Source organism: Xenopus laevis, chromosome 4S, assembly GCF_017654675.1.
Source record: "Xenopus laevis strain J_2021 chromosome 4S, Xenopus_laevis_v10.1, whole genome shotgun sequence".
NCBI classification, from domain to species: Eukaryota; Metazoa; Chordata; class Amphibia; order Anura; family Pipidae; genus Xenopus; species Xenopus laevis.
In genome coordinates this window covers 22,680,548-22,697,074 of record NC_054378.1, presented here as the reverse complement: position 1 = coordinate 22,697,074, position 16,527 = coordinate 22,680,548, and the positions used below count along the sequence as shown (strand labels likewise).

At 43.0% G+C, this 16,527-nt stretch overlaps 1 protein-coding gene across 3 annotated transcripts in view; it reads right to left on the bottom strand.

The window, feature by feature from the left end:
• pik3c2a.S (phosphatidylinositol-4-phosphate 3-kinase catalytic subunit type 2 alpha S homeolog) overlaps positions 1–16,527 on the bottom strand; it is a 51,643-nt gene that overhangs the window by 13,670 nt on the left and 21,446 nt on the right. For all 3 annotated transcript variants that reach the window (XM_018260366.2, XM_018260365.2, XM_018260367.2), the window contains 12 exons: positions 11,262–11,419; positions 10,895–11,015; positions 8,614–8,725; positions 7,133–7,212; positions 6,288–6,351; positions 5,953–6,099; positions 4,885–4,924; positions 4,593–4,803; positions 3,864–3,986; positions 2,777–2,944; positions 1,029–1,140; positions 741–883 (listed from right to left, as the gene is read on the bottom strand). In XM_018260366.2, the coding sequence (XP_018115855.1) occupies positions 741–883; positions 1,029–1,140; positions 2,777–2,944; positions 3,864–3,986; positions 4,593–4,803; positions 4,885–4,924; positions 5,953–6,099; positions 6,288–6,351; positions 7,133–7,212; positions 8,614–8,725; positions 10,895–11,015; positions 11,262–11,419 (1,479 nt within the window). The remainder of the gene's footprint in view (positions 1–740; positions 884–1,028; positions 1,141–2,776; positions 2,945–3,863; positions 3,987–4,592; positions 4,804–4,884; positions 4,925–5,952; positions 6,100–6,287; positions 6,352–7,132; positions 7,213–8,613; positions 8,726–10,894; positions 11,016–11,261; positions 11,420–16,527) is intronic.

Here is a 16,527-nt window from a genome sequence, read left to right as displayed (position 1 = left end):
CTCTATGACGCCTGCGTCCTCCCGCTTGCCGATTGGTCGCCGGCGTCGGAATGGTCGCCGGCGTCAGAATGGGCGCCGGCGTCAGAATGGGCGCCAGCGTCAGGACGCCATTGCGTCCAAACCTGGCCTATATAAAGCCCTCTGGACATTACAGACATTGCCCAATTATAGGTTTATCTTCGTGAATTCCTGGGTGTGTTATTGTTGCCTGATTACCTGTGTACCTACCTTGCCTGTTATTCGGATTGACCCTTTGCTGCCTGGACTGAACCTTTGCCTGAACCACGACTACTCTCTTGCCTGATCCTTCTGTACTACGAACTCGGTGACTACCTGCCTCCTCCTTGGTCCGCACTTCTACTGAGCCCTCGGGCCCTTACACCAGCACATGAAGGGCCACATTGAGCAAAGTTCTCATCAAATCAGTAGATTTATTAGTGTCAATTGTACATTTAAACTGCGCTTAATGGGATTGTCTCTACTTCTTTTTGGCCCTTGTTCTGTTCTAAAGCATCAGACTGAGGGCAATCGCCTCACAGGGAGGGCATCAGCCCTTTGTCATCAGCCAACATCAGAATGTCTCAATTCCAATTACAGCATCAGGCAAGATCACTGCCATAAAGCAAGACTCCTCTGCAGGGAATACACTGTTCAATTATCTGTATGGTATGAATGAGATTACACAGGTTACAGTGTCTTCTGTAGAACCCAATAAAAAGGGTATAGTTGAAGTTACGTACCCAAATGCAGACTCTTTGGCGAGGAGAGAGAGGAGCCTGCTCTTGTTCTCTTTATCCAGCGACTCGATGCTCTGCCAAGCACAGCTCTTGGTCGGATGGGGAGGGATGTACACAATGTCGAAGGCGGGCAAAGGGAAATCAACCTCAATAAAAGGAAAGTTAACTTAGTTAACCACAGAGTCAGAAATGCAAACACTGTATAAAGAGAAAATGCAGCAGTATTGGGAACCCATGGCAGGAGTTGCCATACAGAGCACAGCATAAGGATGCAGCTGCCAGAAGATGTACCTGTAAAACAATTCTCTGCATCAGATTGGTCTTTCTAGTGGTGGCGGCAGGGGCGGGGCCTGTGTGGAATGATGTCCAGAGGTGTAAAAGCTTGGTCCCGCCTATCAGCATTCTACAAGCACACAAACAGACAATATGACCCTTTGATGTTTTGTCTAACACACATTACTGATGTTTATTTATATACTCATTGTAATGAAATCCCTACAGCAAGCCTTCACTGGCACAAAGAACGGGAAGCACAAGCATTCATCCAGAACGAGAGGAATTAGCATTCACTATCCAGCAGGGGGCGCACTGAGCATCTGGAATTTGGAAAGGCAGAAGCAAAACAACCAGGGAAGGGGTGAGAATAACAAGCTACAAGGCTCCAGACTCATTCCCCTTTGGCCCAGGTTTATATATAACATAGTAGCGACAAAGCGAATAAAGGTACAAAGACTCGTAGGGTTATTTGTCTTGAATCCTTGCTCGGGCTGAACCACCAAACACTGGGGCAGACCTATAGGGAGTGACAAATATGTTTAAAGGGACACTGCCCTGACCTATTTAAAAAAAAAAAACAACCTGTCTTTAAATATAGAAAGGCAAAGCCCACATGCTTTATGCCAAATCTATGGGCAGACCACTGAAACAAGTTTTACTGACCACACGGGAAGATTTCAGGGAGATTAATCGCTGCGTCTAATCTCCCTGAATGGCTTGCTGGTATCTTGCACCCGCTAGAACTAAAGTCGCCTGCGCCTATTCACATGCGGCGACACGTTTTTCAAAGTCGCTCGAAATTTCCTCGTGAGGCAATTTCGAGCGACTTTGAAAAACGTATCGCCGCGTGTGAATAGGTGCAGGAGACTTTAGCGATAGCAGGTGCAAGATACCAGCAAGCCATTCAGGGAGATAAATCGCCTCAAAGACGCGGCGATTAGTCGCCAGGCGTCTAATCTCCCTGAATCTTCCCGTGTGGCCCTAGCCTTAAAGGAGGAATGAATATAAAATGATATTTATAACTAGGTGACGACACTCTCCATCTGTCCCCATTAATCCCCTCATATCGATTCCCTATACGAGCACAGGCTCCTAGGCATTTCAATAATGGGCGGGCAAGGGAATGCAAACATGGAGAGACAATGTAAGGGTCTGTGATTGTAAAGAAGAGGCACATTATCTTCTCACACACAAATGACCTCCAGTCCAGCCTACACTGGCTATGGCTACTTATATTAATGGATCAACACTGGAGACTGTAACTGCCACATATCGTATGGAGAAACCTACTTCTATCCATGCCTTGGGTCTATAGACCCATCCACACGTCTGGCTCGTTAGTCTTACAGACTGCCTGCAGTGCAAATGGAAGGGCTCAGGCAAGTGTTGTGGCATCAGAGCTGCGAAATATGTTGGCGCTATATAAATACATGTTAATAATAATAATTCATATCTAGTTCTTAACAAGGTGGAAGGAATGACGGGTGCATGATCCATTTCATCTGAAGGAGGACTTTGTCCAGGACTCTCCATGAACTCATACACTTGGGACGCCCATGCAACAGAGATCAATGTACGCACATGCCAATGTGAATTCTATAAATTGATTTACACCCACACAAGACAGAAACATTAACAAATCACACTAACACTGCCCTGCAAATGCACACTGCTTGTGAAAGATCATATTCGCTCTGCTGGAACCCAAACCACTATTGGAACTGTGATACATTCCTGTGTGGGCACATGCCTGGAACACTTACCTTCTGAATGTGAAGAGGGGTAAGGAGACCCGACCCAGCATCTCCGGCCCCTTCCTCTGCTTGTTGGCATCCGGAGACCCCCCGCTGTTAGGATTTAATATTCCATAAAGCGTGAGCTGGAGAATGGACTCTAAAGGCAGCTGCGAAATCTGGATAGGGAATATGATCCTAGGGAAATAAAATAAATCTTGGTTATTCAGCACACCTGTCTCCATTCTGGTCATCCACACAAATAATACATCCTAATTCTGTTCAAACAGAAATTTCTGGATATACAATTAACTGTAGTTAAAAAAAGACTCCCACCGTCTCAACACATGTTGTATGGCAAAACACTTCTGAGCAGTCAATTCCCTGATTTAGAGACTTTTTCTTGTAAATGTTAACTTCATGGTGTCATATGCATGCATACAGTGGAAGGGAACAGAACAATATTGGCAAAAAATCCTTTATTCATTCCATATTTTTCTGCGGTTAAAAATGTTAATACTTTAAATGGGTGGGATCTGGGTGCTCAGCGGAAGAAGCAGACGAGTACTGGATGCTCAGCAAGAGCAACAGGAGAGACCTGGGTGCTCAGTGCGACAAGCAGGCGAGGCCTGGGTGCTCAGCAGGAGAAGCAGGCGAGGCCTGGGGGCTCAGCGGGAGAAGCAGGTGAAACCTGGGGGCTCAGCCGGAGAAGCAGACAAGGCCTGGGTGCTCAGCGGGAAAAGCAGACGAGGCCTGAGTGCGCAGTGGGAGAAGCAGACGAGGCCTGGGTGCTCTTAGCTTTGTCACTTGCAGTAATGAACATAACAACTTAGACTGCTATACAAGGATTTCTGCTACAGGTGCTTGAAATACAATATGCTTTGATTCAAGCATTACTCTCATAAACTCAACAAAAGAGCACCGCCACACAACTGACATAATTCTGTACTTGTTAAAGAGCGAGTTTCCTGTTTCAACAGGCCCTGCACCATGTGTTTTCAGGTACAAACAAGAATCAGCTGGCAGAAGGCTGGAGACAGGCAAAGTACAAATCAGAGCAAATACAATGCATTCAACGATACAAGCAGATAAATAAGAAATGGCCCCTGCTACTTACAGTTCATCCCACTTCACAAGGTAAAAGAAGCTCTTGTATGTTCCAACTTTTTTAGACTGAACTGGTTTAAATTTGTCTTTTCCATTATGGATTAGCGAACAGACCAGGTAGTACTTTTCAAAACTGAAAGAGAAACACAGAAAATTATAGATGAAAAAGACCAAGAAATTTTAATAACAAAAAAAAAAACAAAAACAAAATAAAAAACAGAAAATAAGAGAACTTAATATCAGTGATGCACATAGCCTAATTAAGAGGATGCGGACATACAGGAACTGGATTTATTCAAATATTTCCCAAACTTTCTCTGTTTGTGCCCATACCATCTTAGCTATACAATTAGATGGATTGGCATTGAGGAAACGTGGGCTCAGTCTCTGCTGCTCTTGCTGTAGGTACAACATATCCTGTACCTGCGTATTTAAATGCATCTTTGCCTAAAATATAATGAAATATGTAGACAAAGCATAATAATACCAAGTATAAAGTGACAGGCAATAATGATACTAGTCACAAAAATAATAACAACATCAGGCACAAACAGAGGTGGTAACAATTACAAGCACAAGCTAAGAGGCAGTAAAGAAACCCTGGCACAAACTGAGAAGTAGTAAAGAGCGTAGGCATAAAAGATTGGCAGGAATGAGACTTTGGCCCAAAGAGACTGCCAGTACTCACATCAGTGCTTGACTAGTACAGAGACAAACACCCAAACAGACAGGCTCTCACCAGGACACCCAGCCAGTGGGGATTCCATGGGCAGCAAATATGGTGAACTGGAGGTGATCAGTGGAGTATCGTGCTTCCTTGAGAGGCCGGCCGCCTGGGGGGGAAGTGACTGCACTGTTTTCAGAGCTAAAGTGAAGCTGGAGCAGGTTATGGAGGTCTGTAGTCAGCAGGGCTAAAGTTTCCTGTAAGGGGTTGTCACACTGCCCGGCACCTGCAAATAAAACAAGGACTTGCTTGCAAAAGACTGTCGGACATAAAACATTTTATCATAACATTTCTTTGTAATACTCACTATCCGGGGCACATTGGTCAGACAAATTTGTGGGCGAAGCCTAAAAACAAAAAAAGAAATTCAGTTCAGCTTCACGTAATAAATAAGAGAAACTGTAACAGCTCTGTAATAATTGCTGTAAGAGCTAAGGGGCTTATTTATTAAAGTCCGTATGCTAAAAACTCGAAATTTGAGGGTTTTTTTTTTTTACTATGAAATCCACATTTTTAATTTTTTCGAGATTTATTATACCCCGAGGCTGCAAAAAGTCAGAATCTGAAAATAAACCATATTCCACCTGTTGAGGTCCTGTAGAGCTCAATGGCAAAGGTCCTATTTACAATTTGAATATATTATTGTCTGCACTGGGGTTTGTACAATAATCTGAAGATTTTGGGCTTTTCCGGCGATTTCACGAAAAATTCTGACTTTTTGGGCGTCAAATCTGAAAAATTTATATTTTTCGTGCAACAAAATCTGAAAACGTTGTGGTTTTTCCTGTTTTCTTTTTTAGGCTTTTTTAATTGATAAATAAGGGCAAATCGTGGATTCTACTTTTATTTAAAACATCAGAAAAATTCGGATTTTAATAAATAGACCTTTAAATTTTCATTATTCACAGATTATTTTCAGTATAACACAATAAAATGGAGATTGGAAACTGCCCTGAGACTCTTTATATCCCATTTATTCCACATAGACTGGCATTTTGCTTTACATGCCGACTCTCCAATTCAGTGCCTGTGCATCACATGGTAACCTCTCCTTCAAACAATCTCTCATCCTGAAACATGCATGTGTGTCAAGCAATCATTGTGGGTCTGGGATAAATCTTAGTGCTGTGTAAAAGGAACCCTATGTGTGGAGAGTCAGGGTCACTATGAAACTGCCTATAGCAGTAGGGTTAAGAGCTGTGCCAAAGAGATTACAATGGGAAACAAATGAGTTTGGAGGGAATAAAAGAAACAAATTACCAGGATATTTAGTTGTCTGACAAGGAATGCGAAGGAACAGGAATAAAGGAAAGATCCGACATAGGGCTGATCTTAATATCTGCACATGACTGGATGATCAGATCAGTAAGGTTACCTCTATGCTCCGGCTGCGTGGAAGATTGACAGCTCTGCGCAGCTTCTTCACTGACTCAGTAATGGCCTGAGTTTCCACGCTCCCCACCGTCTTGCAGATATTCCGCACCACTTTTATCAGCTGCTCGACCAGACGGTATGGATTGCTCTGGGAAAACACACAGTCATTACTCTGGCTGCTCACGTCCACATATAGAACAGTCTGAATGATTTTATATTATGGCTGGTGCATAAAGGATTTTTACTCTTCATACTGGTCACTTCCAGGGAACACAGGACAAAGACATCCCATGTACTAGTATAAGACAATAGGTGAATAGGAGAGAGACATTGTACCTCATGCTTAAGGCACATGCTGACTTGTTCATGATACGTGTCCAGCAGCTCCTCAATGCTCTGCCTGTAACAATACAAACACATATGATTCCATGACTGTGCTGCAGATGGTTCTTTAACAGAGGGAAATAAACCCTCCATAAAACTGCCTTACTTATTCTCTACTTCCCTGAAGCAGACAACCAAAACTACAACACCAACAGAATGCTGCTTACAGGGTCAGCCACCTTTCCCCAGTTGTTCAATTTTAAATGAATGTTCACTGATGTAGAGACATTCACAGACAATATGCAATTGCTTTCCATTTTTTTTAAAAATTATATGTTTTTTTTTAAAATTCCGACTTTTGTCGACAGCTCTCCAGATTGTAATTTCAGCTTTCTGGTTGCTAGGGTACAAACTAACCTAGCAACCAGGCAATGGTGTGAATGAGAGACTGAAAGATGATATTAGAGGGAAAGTAGAAGGAGAAGTAATAGAAAGTAACAACAATAAAACTGAAGCCCTGCGCAACCAATATTTTTTTGACTGCCGGGGTCAAAGCTGGAAATAGTAAGAAGCTAAATAATTCATAAATTATTATAATTATTATTCTCATTGGAGGATAAGTTTGCATTTAAATAGACTGCTCCTGAGCCTAGAAAGTTGAGAAAAAGTTTAATTGAGCAATATGCCTTTAAAATATGAGTTTAGTGGTGCTGGACTACATCTCCCGGCATGCTTTGTGACACAATCACAAGTTAAATTAAACAAATGAGTAAAGTGTGGTTAAGGGTTGGGATCCCATTCCACCAGTGTGTGATCAGATTTTTAGCCTTATAATAAAGGAACAATGCATTAATTACCTGGTAATTGGCTTTTTGAAAGGCCTGTCGACCACAGCCAGGTGTTTGTTAAGGTCAACTGGAGAAACATCATCTTCAGCCTGAAAAACATTTGCATGTATGCTCAGTTAAATCATGTTTGCACTTGGTCAATTTGTTACCTGCATTAATTTCCATCAATGTTGCAGCTACAGTATATTTTATGCAGTTTTATAGCCGGGCCCTTTTGGCTGAGCTTTTGCTCTTTTATTGGTAAATTTGTTGTCTGCAATTCATTTCCATCACTGTTGTGGCCTTGTTGGCTGCATTTTGCATTTTTATTTTGAAATTTACCTGCATTAATTTCCATTACTGTGGTGGCCTTACTGGCTGCATTTTTAGTTTGAAATGTGTTACCTGCATTCATTTCCATCAGTATTGCAGCCCTGCTGGCTGCGATTTTGCAATTTTAATTTGAAATTTGCTACTTGCATTAATTTCCAGCAGTGTCATTTCCAACATTACCTTGTTGGCTGCATTTCTGCAATTTTATTTTGAAATTTGTTACTTGCATTTATTTCTGCTATTGCTGTGGCCCTATTGTCTGTATGTTTGCATTTTTTTTTTTTTTTAAACTTTGTATTTATTAGGTTTTCTTTCACAGCATTTGACAGTGTGTATTTTGCAGTTGCTTGTCAATAAAATGAATAAATATTTCTTCTGTATATTGTTTGCTTATTTTTCTTTATTCTGAGTTTGCATTTTTATTTTGACCTGTTGGCTGCATTTTTGCATTTTATTGGCACATTTGTTACTTACTTGCATTCAATTGCATCACTGTTGCGGGCCCTTTTGGCTGCAATTTTATTTTGAAATTTTGTTACCTGCATTCATTTCCATCATTGTCATGGCCCTATTGGCTGCGTTTTTGCATTTTTATTTTAAAATTTACCTGCATTCATTACCATCACTGTTGTGGCCCTGTTGGCTGCATTTTTATCTTGAAATTTGGTACCTGCATTGATTTCCATCAATGTTGTGACCTTACTGGCTGCATTTTTATTTTGGAATTTGTTACCTGCATTCATTTCCATCATTGCTGTGGCCTTGTTGGCTGCATTTCTATTTTGAAATGTATTACCTGCATTAATTTCCATCATTATTGTGGCCTTGTTGGCTGCATTTTTGCATTTGTATTTCGACCTGTTGGCTGTGTTTTGCATTTTATTGGCATATTTGTTACGTACCTGCATTCAATTGCATCACTGCTGCAGCCCCTGTTGGCTGCATTTTTATTTTGAAATGTTACTTGCATTCATTTCAACCATTGCTGCAGCTCTGTGATCTGCATTATTGCAATTTTATTTTGAAATTTGCCACTTGCATTTATTTCCATCAATGTTGTGGCCCTGTTGGCTGCATTTTTGCATTTTATTAGCAATTGTTATCTGCATTAATTTCTGTGTCCGTATTGGCTGCAGTTTTGCACTTATTGGTAAATGTGCAATGTTATGAAAACTCACCGTTCTAGCCAGGTCTCTGTTCACAGTGCTGTGCGAGAGCAGCTGCAGGCGGATATCTGTGTCCCACTTACGGCAAAGCTGGATATACTCGTGGCTTCCCAGGCAGTGTTTGCTGTTAGATAAAAGCACACGGCCAATCAATAGAACATACGATTTGCATTCTGTTACCTGCAACTCTTCAGTTGGTCTTTTTTTATTTATTTTGTATGACTCTTGAATTATTAGCATTATCACAGAGTCTATGATTTCGACAGTAGGCGGGACTTGAACAGAGAGATAGGAGCCTATATGTGGATGGAAAGGGAAGCAAGAAAGTAGGACTAAGATGCTTCCATGGGATCAAGTCTGTGACTCAATCAGTTAGTGGGACTAGGGCACTCTGATGGCAGCTTAGGGGAGAAGAACAAGGAGTTTGCAACTCAAGAAGTGGGTGGGGCTAGAACACTAATGGCAGCTTACAGGCAGGGCCCTATATAGGTATTCGAGAGCCTGTGCCTAGGGTGATTGGTAGTACCATGCCTGTGCCTATGGCGGTAGAGTGACATGGCGTGCCTGCATGGTAGAAGTGATGAAAGATGTGTACATATTATACCACTTCCTACCACGCATACACATTACTTTACTACCTGCGCATGTGCATTGGGGCTTGGGTGCTCTGAGGTCCAGTAGCTAGGGCAGCACTAGACCAAAACACAGCTCTGCATACAGGTAGAGGAGCAGAGAGTCTGTAAGTCAACCTGTGGGTGGAACTACAACTCTCTAATGGAGTTCAATGGAATTTTAACAGTTAACCGAGAAATTATGAAGCGTGAAATAAATAATGTAAAAACCTTCCCTTGATCCCAGCTCTCCCACTAACTATTGACCGGTCTCCCTTCTTCCATTCGCATCCAAATTACTAGAAAGGCTTGTTTACAAACGCCTGATCCAGCATCTCACTCACAACTCCCTCCTTGACCCCTTGCAATCTGGCTTCCGCCCATCACACTCGACAAACTGCACTCACCAGAGTAACCAATGATCTTCTATTGGCAAAGTCTAAAGGTCATTATTCCATTCTAATCCTTCTAGATCTCTCTGCAGCCTTTGACACAGTTGACCACACACTCCTCCTTGACATTCTACACTCATCTGGCATTCAGGACACTGCTCTTTTGTGGTTTACATCTTATCTGTCTGACCGTTCCTTTAAAGTTTCCTTCTCTAACTCTACTTCTACTACTTTCCCACTCTCTGTTGGAGTTCCTCAAGGCTCTGTTCTTGGCCCCCTGCTGTTCTCGCTCTATACAACTTCACTAGGAAAACTTATTCAGTCATTTGGACTTCAGTATCACCTTCCCCTGTCCCTCAGATATCACTCACCGTAAACAACACCACCTTTCATTCCACCACACAGGCACGCTGCCTAGGAGTTATCTTAGACTCTCATCTCTCTTTTTCACCACACATTCAAACACTTGCAAAATATTGCCATATTCAACTGCGCAACATTGCTCGAATACGACCCTATCTCAGCTCAGAATCAACTAATACACTGATTCAGTCTCTCATCATCTCCCGCCTTGATTACTGCAACTTACTCCTCACAGGTATTCCAACAAGTCACCTTTCACAACTCCAATCTGTTCTAAACGCGGCTGCTAGACTCTAGCATCTAGCTCGCCGCTCAACATCAGCTGCTCCCATATGCATGTCCCTTCACTGGCTCCCAATCTCTTCTAGAATCAAATTCAAATTACTTACACTCACATTCAAGGCCCTTAATAATGAAACCCCTCCCTATATTTCATCTCTAATCTCTCCAAATACACTCCTTCACGAAACCTACGCTCTGCTTCTGATCTTCGCCTCACTTCTCCTATGATCACTTCTGCCCATTCTCGTCGACAAGACTTCTCTCGGGCTTCTGCTTTTCTCTGGAACTCTCTGCCACAAGCTATCAGACTTTCTCATTCTTTCCAAACTTTCAAGCGCTCCTTAAAGACCCATCTGTTTAAAGAGGCTTATTCGATATACCTTAATTAATCATTGCTGTATCAAAAATGTTTATATAATCCTAATGTCTCAATTGTACCCTAACCTTTTAGTTTGTAAACTCTAATCTCTAGGTCCTTCTAACCCTATTGTACTCTGTAATCCTTGTTTGTTATCCACCATTTATTCCCTGTTTGCTATAACTGCAGTAAAGCACTGCGTATCTTGACAGCGCTATATAAATAAATGATGATGATGATAACGTACACAAATCACAATGTTCTTTAGCAGTTCTTATTTTGCTTACTTCTGCAAAACCTCCTCTTGCCCGCACACTTTCAGGATATAACTCTCAATGTCCACTTGGCTCAGGTCATCGTGGACCCAGCACAGTGCCTGCATTATTATCAGCTCCACCGGGGAACTAACTGTGAAAACAAGATAAAGAGTAACAGATTGGATCAAAACAAGTTAAACTACCAGACTGATAAACAGGATGGGTGCCAATGATCGGCAAGGTTAGTTCTCTTGTTATTAAGCATTATTGGTTGTGGGTTAATGAATGTCGGGGGACGTGCTCACATGAACAAAATCTTCTGCCTTTATTCCTCAGCAAAGTCTCGTGCTGCGGAATAACTTTGACGAAAAAGCACTGGATAAGTAATGAAACTCACCATCACATGTAAACGTCACTGGCTGCTGTAAGCTTCCAATTTCTATGGAGACTTTAACGTTGGCATTCTCTGCGTTGAGATTGCGCTGCAGCATCACGGGGCTCAGGACAAAGCCGGGGTTGGTCTGCAAACTGTTACTGGGGTACTTTTTTCTGAGCCTGGGGGAGTAAAATAGGGGCAAGTTATAACCTGCTCCTTTTCCCTGAAATCTTACTTCACAGTCAACAAGTCATCCAACCTTCATCCCATTCAGTTTTTTTACAGGAAATTGGAGGCGTGTCGATACCCTATGGAAGGCCTTGGAAGTGCCTCGAAATACACAGGAGTAATATTTAATCCTATTTGCACCAAACATGGGCCCTTTTTGAAATTTGAGTTGGGTCCTCATTAAAGGAGAACGAAAGCCTAACTAAAGAAGTAGCTAGAAATGTTGTACATTATGTTTTGGGCTTCTGTACCAGCCCAAGGCAACCATAACACTTTAGCAGTAAAGATCTGTGTCTCCAAAGATGCCCCAGTAGCTCCCATATTCTTTTCTGCTGATTCACTGCACATGCTCTGTGCTCCTGTCGCTTACTGAGCTTAGGGACCCGCTCACAATATACAGTACATATAGAATCGAAATGTCACATTATAAGGCTCATTAGTAATTAATACAGATAATTACTACACGGCAGCACAGAAACCAGTGCAATAAGCATCAGAATTTAATAATCAGTAGTGATGTGCGGGTTCGGGTCTTTCCCTCCCTTACGCCCCCCTGAGCCCAACTTCCAGGTTCCTTTTATAGACCTGCGGTGCCCCGCCGATGACATCACAAAGGGGACAGCGCAAGCAGGCGAGCGTCTTTAAAACTGGAAGGTGGAAGCGGGGACAGCAGGAAGAATAGCTTGACCCAGACCCACCCGTTAATGGGGGTGCGAGGTCGGGCCGAACTTGACCATCCCGCGGGTATCGGGCTGGCACATCACTAATAATCAGCCCAGTAGCATCAGCTTATATTACAGGACAACCTAATTTTCTGCTGGATAATTAGCGACAACCCCTAAGCTCAGCTTCTCAACAGCTGCTCAGAGCCCACTGAGCATGTGAGTGTCAAAGACACCTTCCAAGACGGTGACCCCCTGTGACAAGTTTGAAGTCCTGGATCATTGCTGCTATTGACAAGCTGAAACTTTAGGCTGGTGCAATAAGTTCTGTTTATAAAATATGGCATTTTTAGCCACATTTATTTTGAGGCTTTAGTTTTCCTTTAAACAACGTAACCCCTATTAAGGGTGTGTGTGTTTACCGTGAGGAGGGGCTTGTAGGTTATAGTCCATTACTTATGAACCTATCAATTTAATAAATCATTGCTAGGGAGGACACCAGCAGGAACCATATTCCTCATGATATGAGTACAGGCAGTTGGAGGTGAAAAGAGACCCCTGTATAATGCATCAGTTTTTCATTTTAGGAAACTGCTGCTTCTCACAATGAACTGACTGGTTCTCCTCTGTGCTCTACATAAGAAGGAGCTTGTATAAGGGAAAGTGTCATTATTCCTGCCATATTTAGGTGATGCTCTTTAACAGCCGCACGGCGTCTCACACAGTATCTCTGACAGTATCCCTTTTTAGATAATCATCTCAGCACCCAGTCAATGAATAGTTAATGAAGAGACCTGGTAATAACGACTTGCCACGAAAGGGCCACATGAAGCCAGTGTATCCTGACAGATGCAACTTTGATGCAAGGCAAGAAAAGTATCAGACTATAAATAAAACAGCAAAGCCCTGAAATGACATTAACAAGCAGCCCCTACACTTAACAACAAAATCAACATCCAGAAACGGTTACAACAACAATTATGTCTCATAAGACGCACAATAAGATGGATTTCCCGTTATTGGCTGGGGTGGCCTGTGGATTATAGAGATAGGTGGGTGGGAGGGAGAGATAAGAACAAAAGAAATCATGGAAATAATGAAATAAATGAGATTTGAAGGTTGGGTGCGACGGTAAATACCATGACGCTTATTAACCCTTTCAAACGAAACCCCATAATACCAAACATCCCAAAGCTGTAGCAGGTTCTTTCTGGGTTTAATACGTCTATGTTAGGGATGCAATGAATCCAGGATTCGGCCTTTTTCAGCAGGATTCGGCCGAATCCTTCTGCCCAGCTGAACCAAATCTGAATTTGCATATGCAATTAAGTGGTAGGGACAAATATCGAGTGACTTTTTGTCACAAAACAAGGAAGTAAAAAAATATTTTCCCCTTCCCACCCCTAATTTGCATATGCAAATTAGGATTCGGATTGGTATTCGGCCTAATCTTTCTCAAAGGATTCGGGGGTTTGGCCGAATACAAAATAGTGGATTCGGTGTATCCCTAGTCTATTTCCTTCCAGCCCAGTCAAATTTCGTTTTTGTGTCAGATTCTATTGCCTGTGATCCTGTGTGTTAGAGAAAAGTGCAGAATTCTCTGGCAGCTGTTACTCACACAGAGCTCAATAAAAACTGCTGCTTTGGCTGGAGGGAGGACATAGTGAGTGGATTTTAAATCGGCCATGAAAAGTCTCTCCAAGGTTAATGGGGACGCTGTATCCTCAGGGTATTGCTAAAATGTTCGTTATCATTGACTGGATCTACAGCTTCGACTCTCTAATACACTCCTGGGGGGAGGTTCATGTAGGATGATAAACTGAGCCCTGTGATTCATGCACCCCAACAGCAACTCCTCCAGATCCAAGTGCCATTGCAGCAAGAGGATGAAATACAATTGGAGATGTTTTCCTATGATACAAGGATACTAGATATGAGGATTTGTAGCTGTGCCAATAAAAAGCGGTTTCTGCTGCAGAGCAGTCATAACGACAATTTACATTATAGTGGTGATGCAACTGCACAATGTGAAATGGAAAATATATGAATCAGGCAGGTGCAGTCTGTTTTATAGTGACACTATTCTGTGTAATCTAGAGCCCTCGTGCCAGGAAACCCGGTGACTCATTCCGATACACATTACTACAAAATATAGGAGATTATGCACCAGGAAACCCAAACGATTAAAGGAGTAAGACTCCATGACATAACTCGAGTGCCCATGCAGAGGCAGATATTTTATCATTAATGACCAAATCCATAAGGCAATGAACCGATGTAGGAGCCCAAAACAACCCTTTCCTGATCAATGTGTAATAGGGGCTTGTATAGGGGATAATAGTTTGCCTTAACTGCCCAGAGAACACAGCAGGAAAAATAAGTATTGAACACGTCAACGTTTTTCGCAGTAAATCTATATGTAAGGGGCTATTGACATGAAATTGACAGCAGATGTCGGTAAAAAGCCAAGTATCCCACACATACAAAGAACTCCATAAATAAATAAGTTCATAAATGAAGTTATTTGTAGTAAAGTGGAAGGACACAGGTAATACGTATTAAACATGCTTATTGAAATGTATTTGATATATTTGTTGGTAATGACTGGTGATGTGTGGGCCGACCACAATCCCAAGGGGCAGTTCGGGCCGACTTCTATACTACGTGCTCGGTGTGAATTTTAGCCTCCTTCTCCTGCACCTCTGCTCGTGCCTTTTTATATACTTGCACAGGCCCTGTCCACCTTTTGTGACGTCACAGCAGGGTGGGTTGGGTGCTGGTATATAAAGAGGGGTGCGTGCCAGGTTAGGGTCAGGTGCAGAGGGTTAGGGTCGGACACAGGTCGAGATTTTCTCTACCCGCACATCACTAGCAATGACCGCTTCAAGACACCTCTGTATGGAGAAACTAGTCACATTGCTCAGGTGTGATTTTAGCACATTCTTCTACACAAATGGTCTATTCAAATCGTGAAGGTTTCCGGGAGCCTCTTCTATGAACTCTGATTGAGTTCTTTTCATGGATTTTCAATTGGATTCAAGTCGGGTGATTGACTGGGCCATACTAGCAGCTTTATTTTCTCTCTCTAAAACCATTAGAGAGTTTCCTTGGCTGTGTGTTTGGGATCATTGTCTTGGTGGAATGTCCACCCTCGTTTCATCTTCAGCATCCTGGCAGATGGTAACAGATTCTTATCAAGAATGTCCCGGCAGGGGGCGTGGCTAGCCAGGCAAACAGCGCGAACGCAATTTGCAGGCGCTCCCAGGGTCCCTTTTTGAAAATTACTATTGGCCCCCCTAAATAGAAGTATATAGCCCGACAGTGGCCATCTGGAGCCCTGGGGAGTCACCCGCTCCCATCTGGACCCGGAACCGCCGCCCAACCACCTCCTGGGCAGCCGGGCAACGTGTGGCCTAGTACTGCGCCCAAAGCCGCGGCCTCGCCTAGGGCTCTACCGCGGACGCCACCTGACCTACCGAACAGCGACAAAAACAACGGCGTGCAGCCCAATAGAAGGAGAAAAGGAGGGGTGAGCGCCTAATAGACCCTGGGGCACCTCATATCAGCGCGCATTTGGCCTAATCCCTGTTCCCTCCTTTAGTTAGTTTGGGAACATAGGACTGCAGGACTCTCGGATACTCCCTGCAACAGAGGGACAATGTCTCTGCCTGAGGTCCCAACTAGACCGGACCCAGGGGGAAATAACCTGTGTGGGGTGCACACAAAGGAGAGGCAGCTTCAATAGACACTCACTTCAGGTCAAGTGAAGAGAGAGCACTTGGGAGACCCGATTTATTCCCATACACCTGAACCCTGCATAATGGTATAAAAACTGCAGCCTAGCTCCTTGTAATCAAGCACCCATACGGATTATACAATAACCATTCTAACCAGGACCATTGCCCAAAGACCCTTAAAGAAGCCATAACACTAACCTGCCCTGTGGGACAGGACAAACATGGGCACTAACCTAATGTAGAGGACCTAGACAAGAGGTCTGTGTACCGCAGTCTACTACTATTTTTAGAGATCCTACTTTAACAACAAGACAGTACCTACTATAACAACATTACTCTCCACATGATGGGAGGCAGCAAAACACAAAAACCAAAGTCTGATGCGGCATCTAAACGAACAGTTTGCCAGGCAACCCCCTCAAAATGGCTCCCAACCGAAGGAAAGCCAAACAGCTACTACGAACTCCTCACCACCGCGACCAGAAGCGGCGACGCAACTGCTGCTGGACCCAATTACAGATTGCAGGACCTCGCTCTCCACTAAATTAAAAGGAAGTCAAAATTGATCTATAACTACTTTGGCCAGATCTACCTGACACACCGATACTAATTTAGGTACCACGGAAACTCAGACTCTACCCCTGTTCCACTTATTTTAAG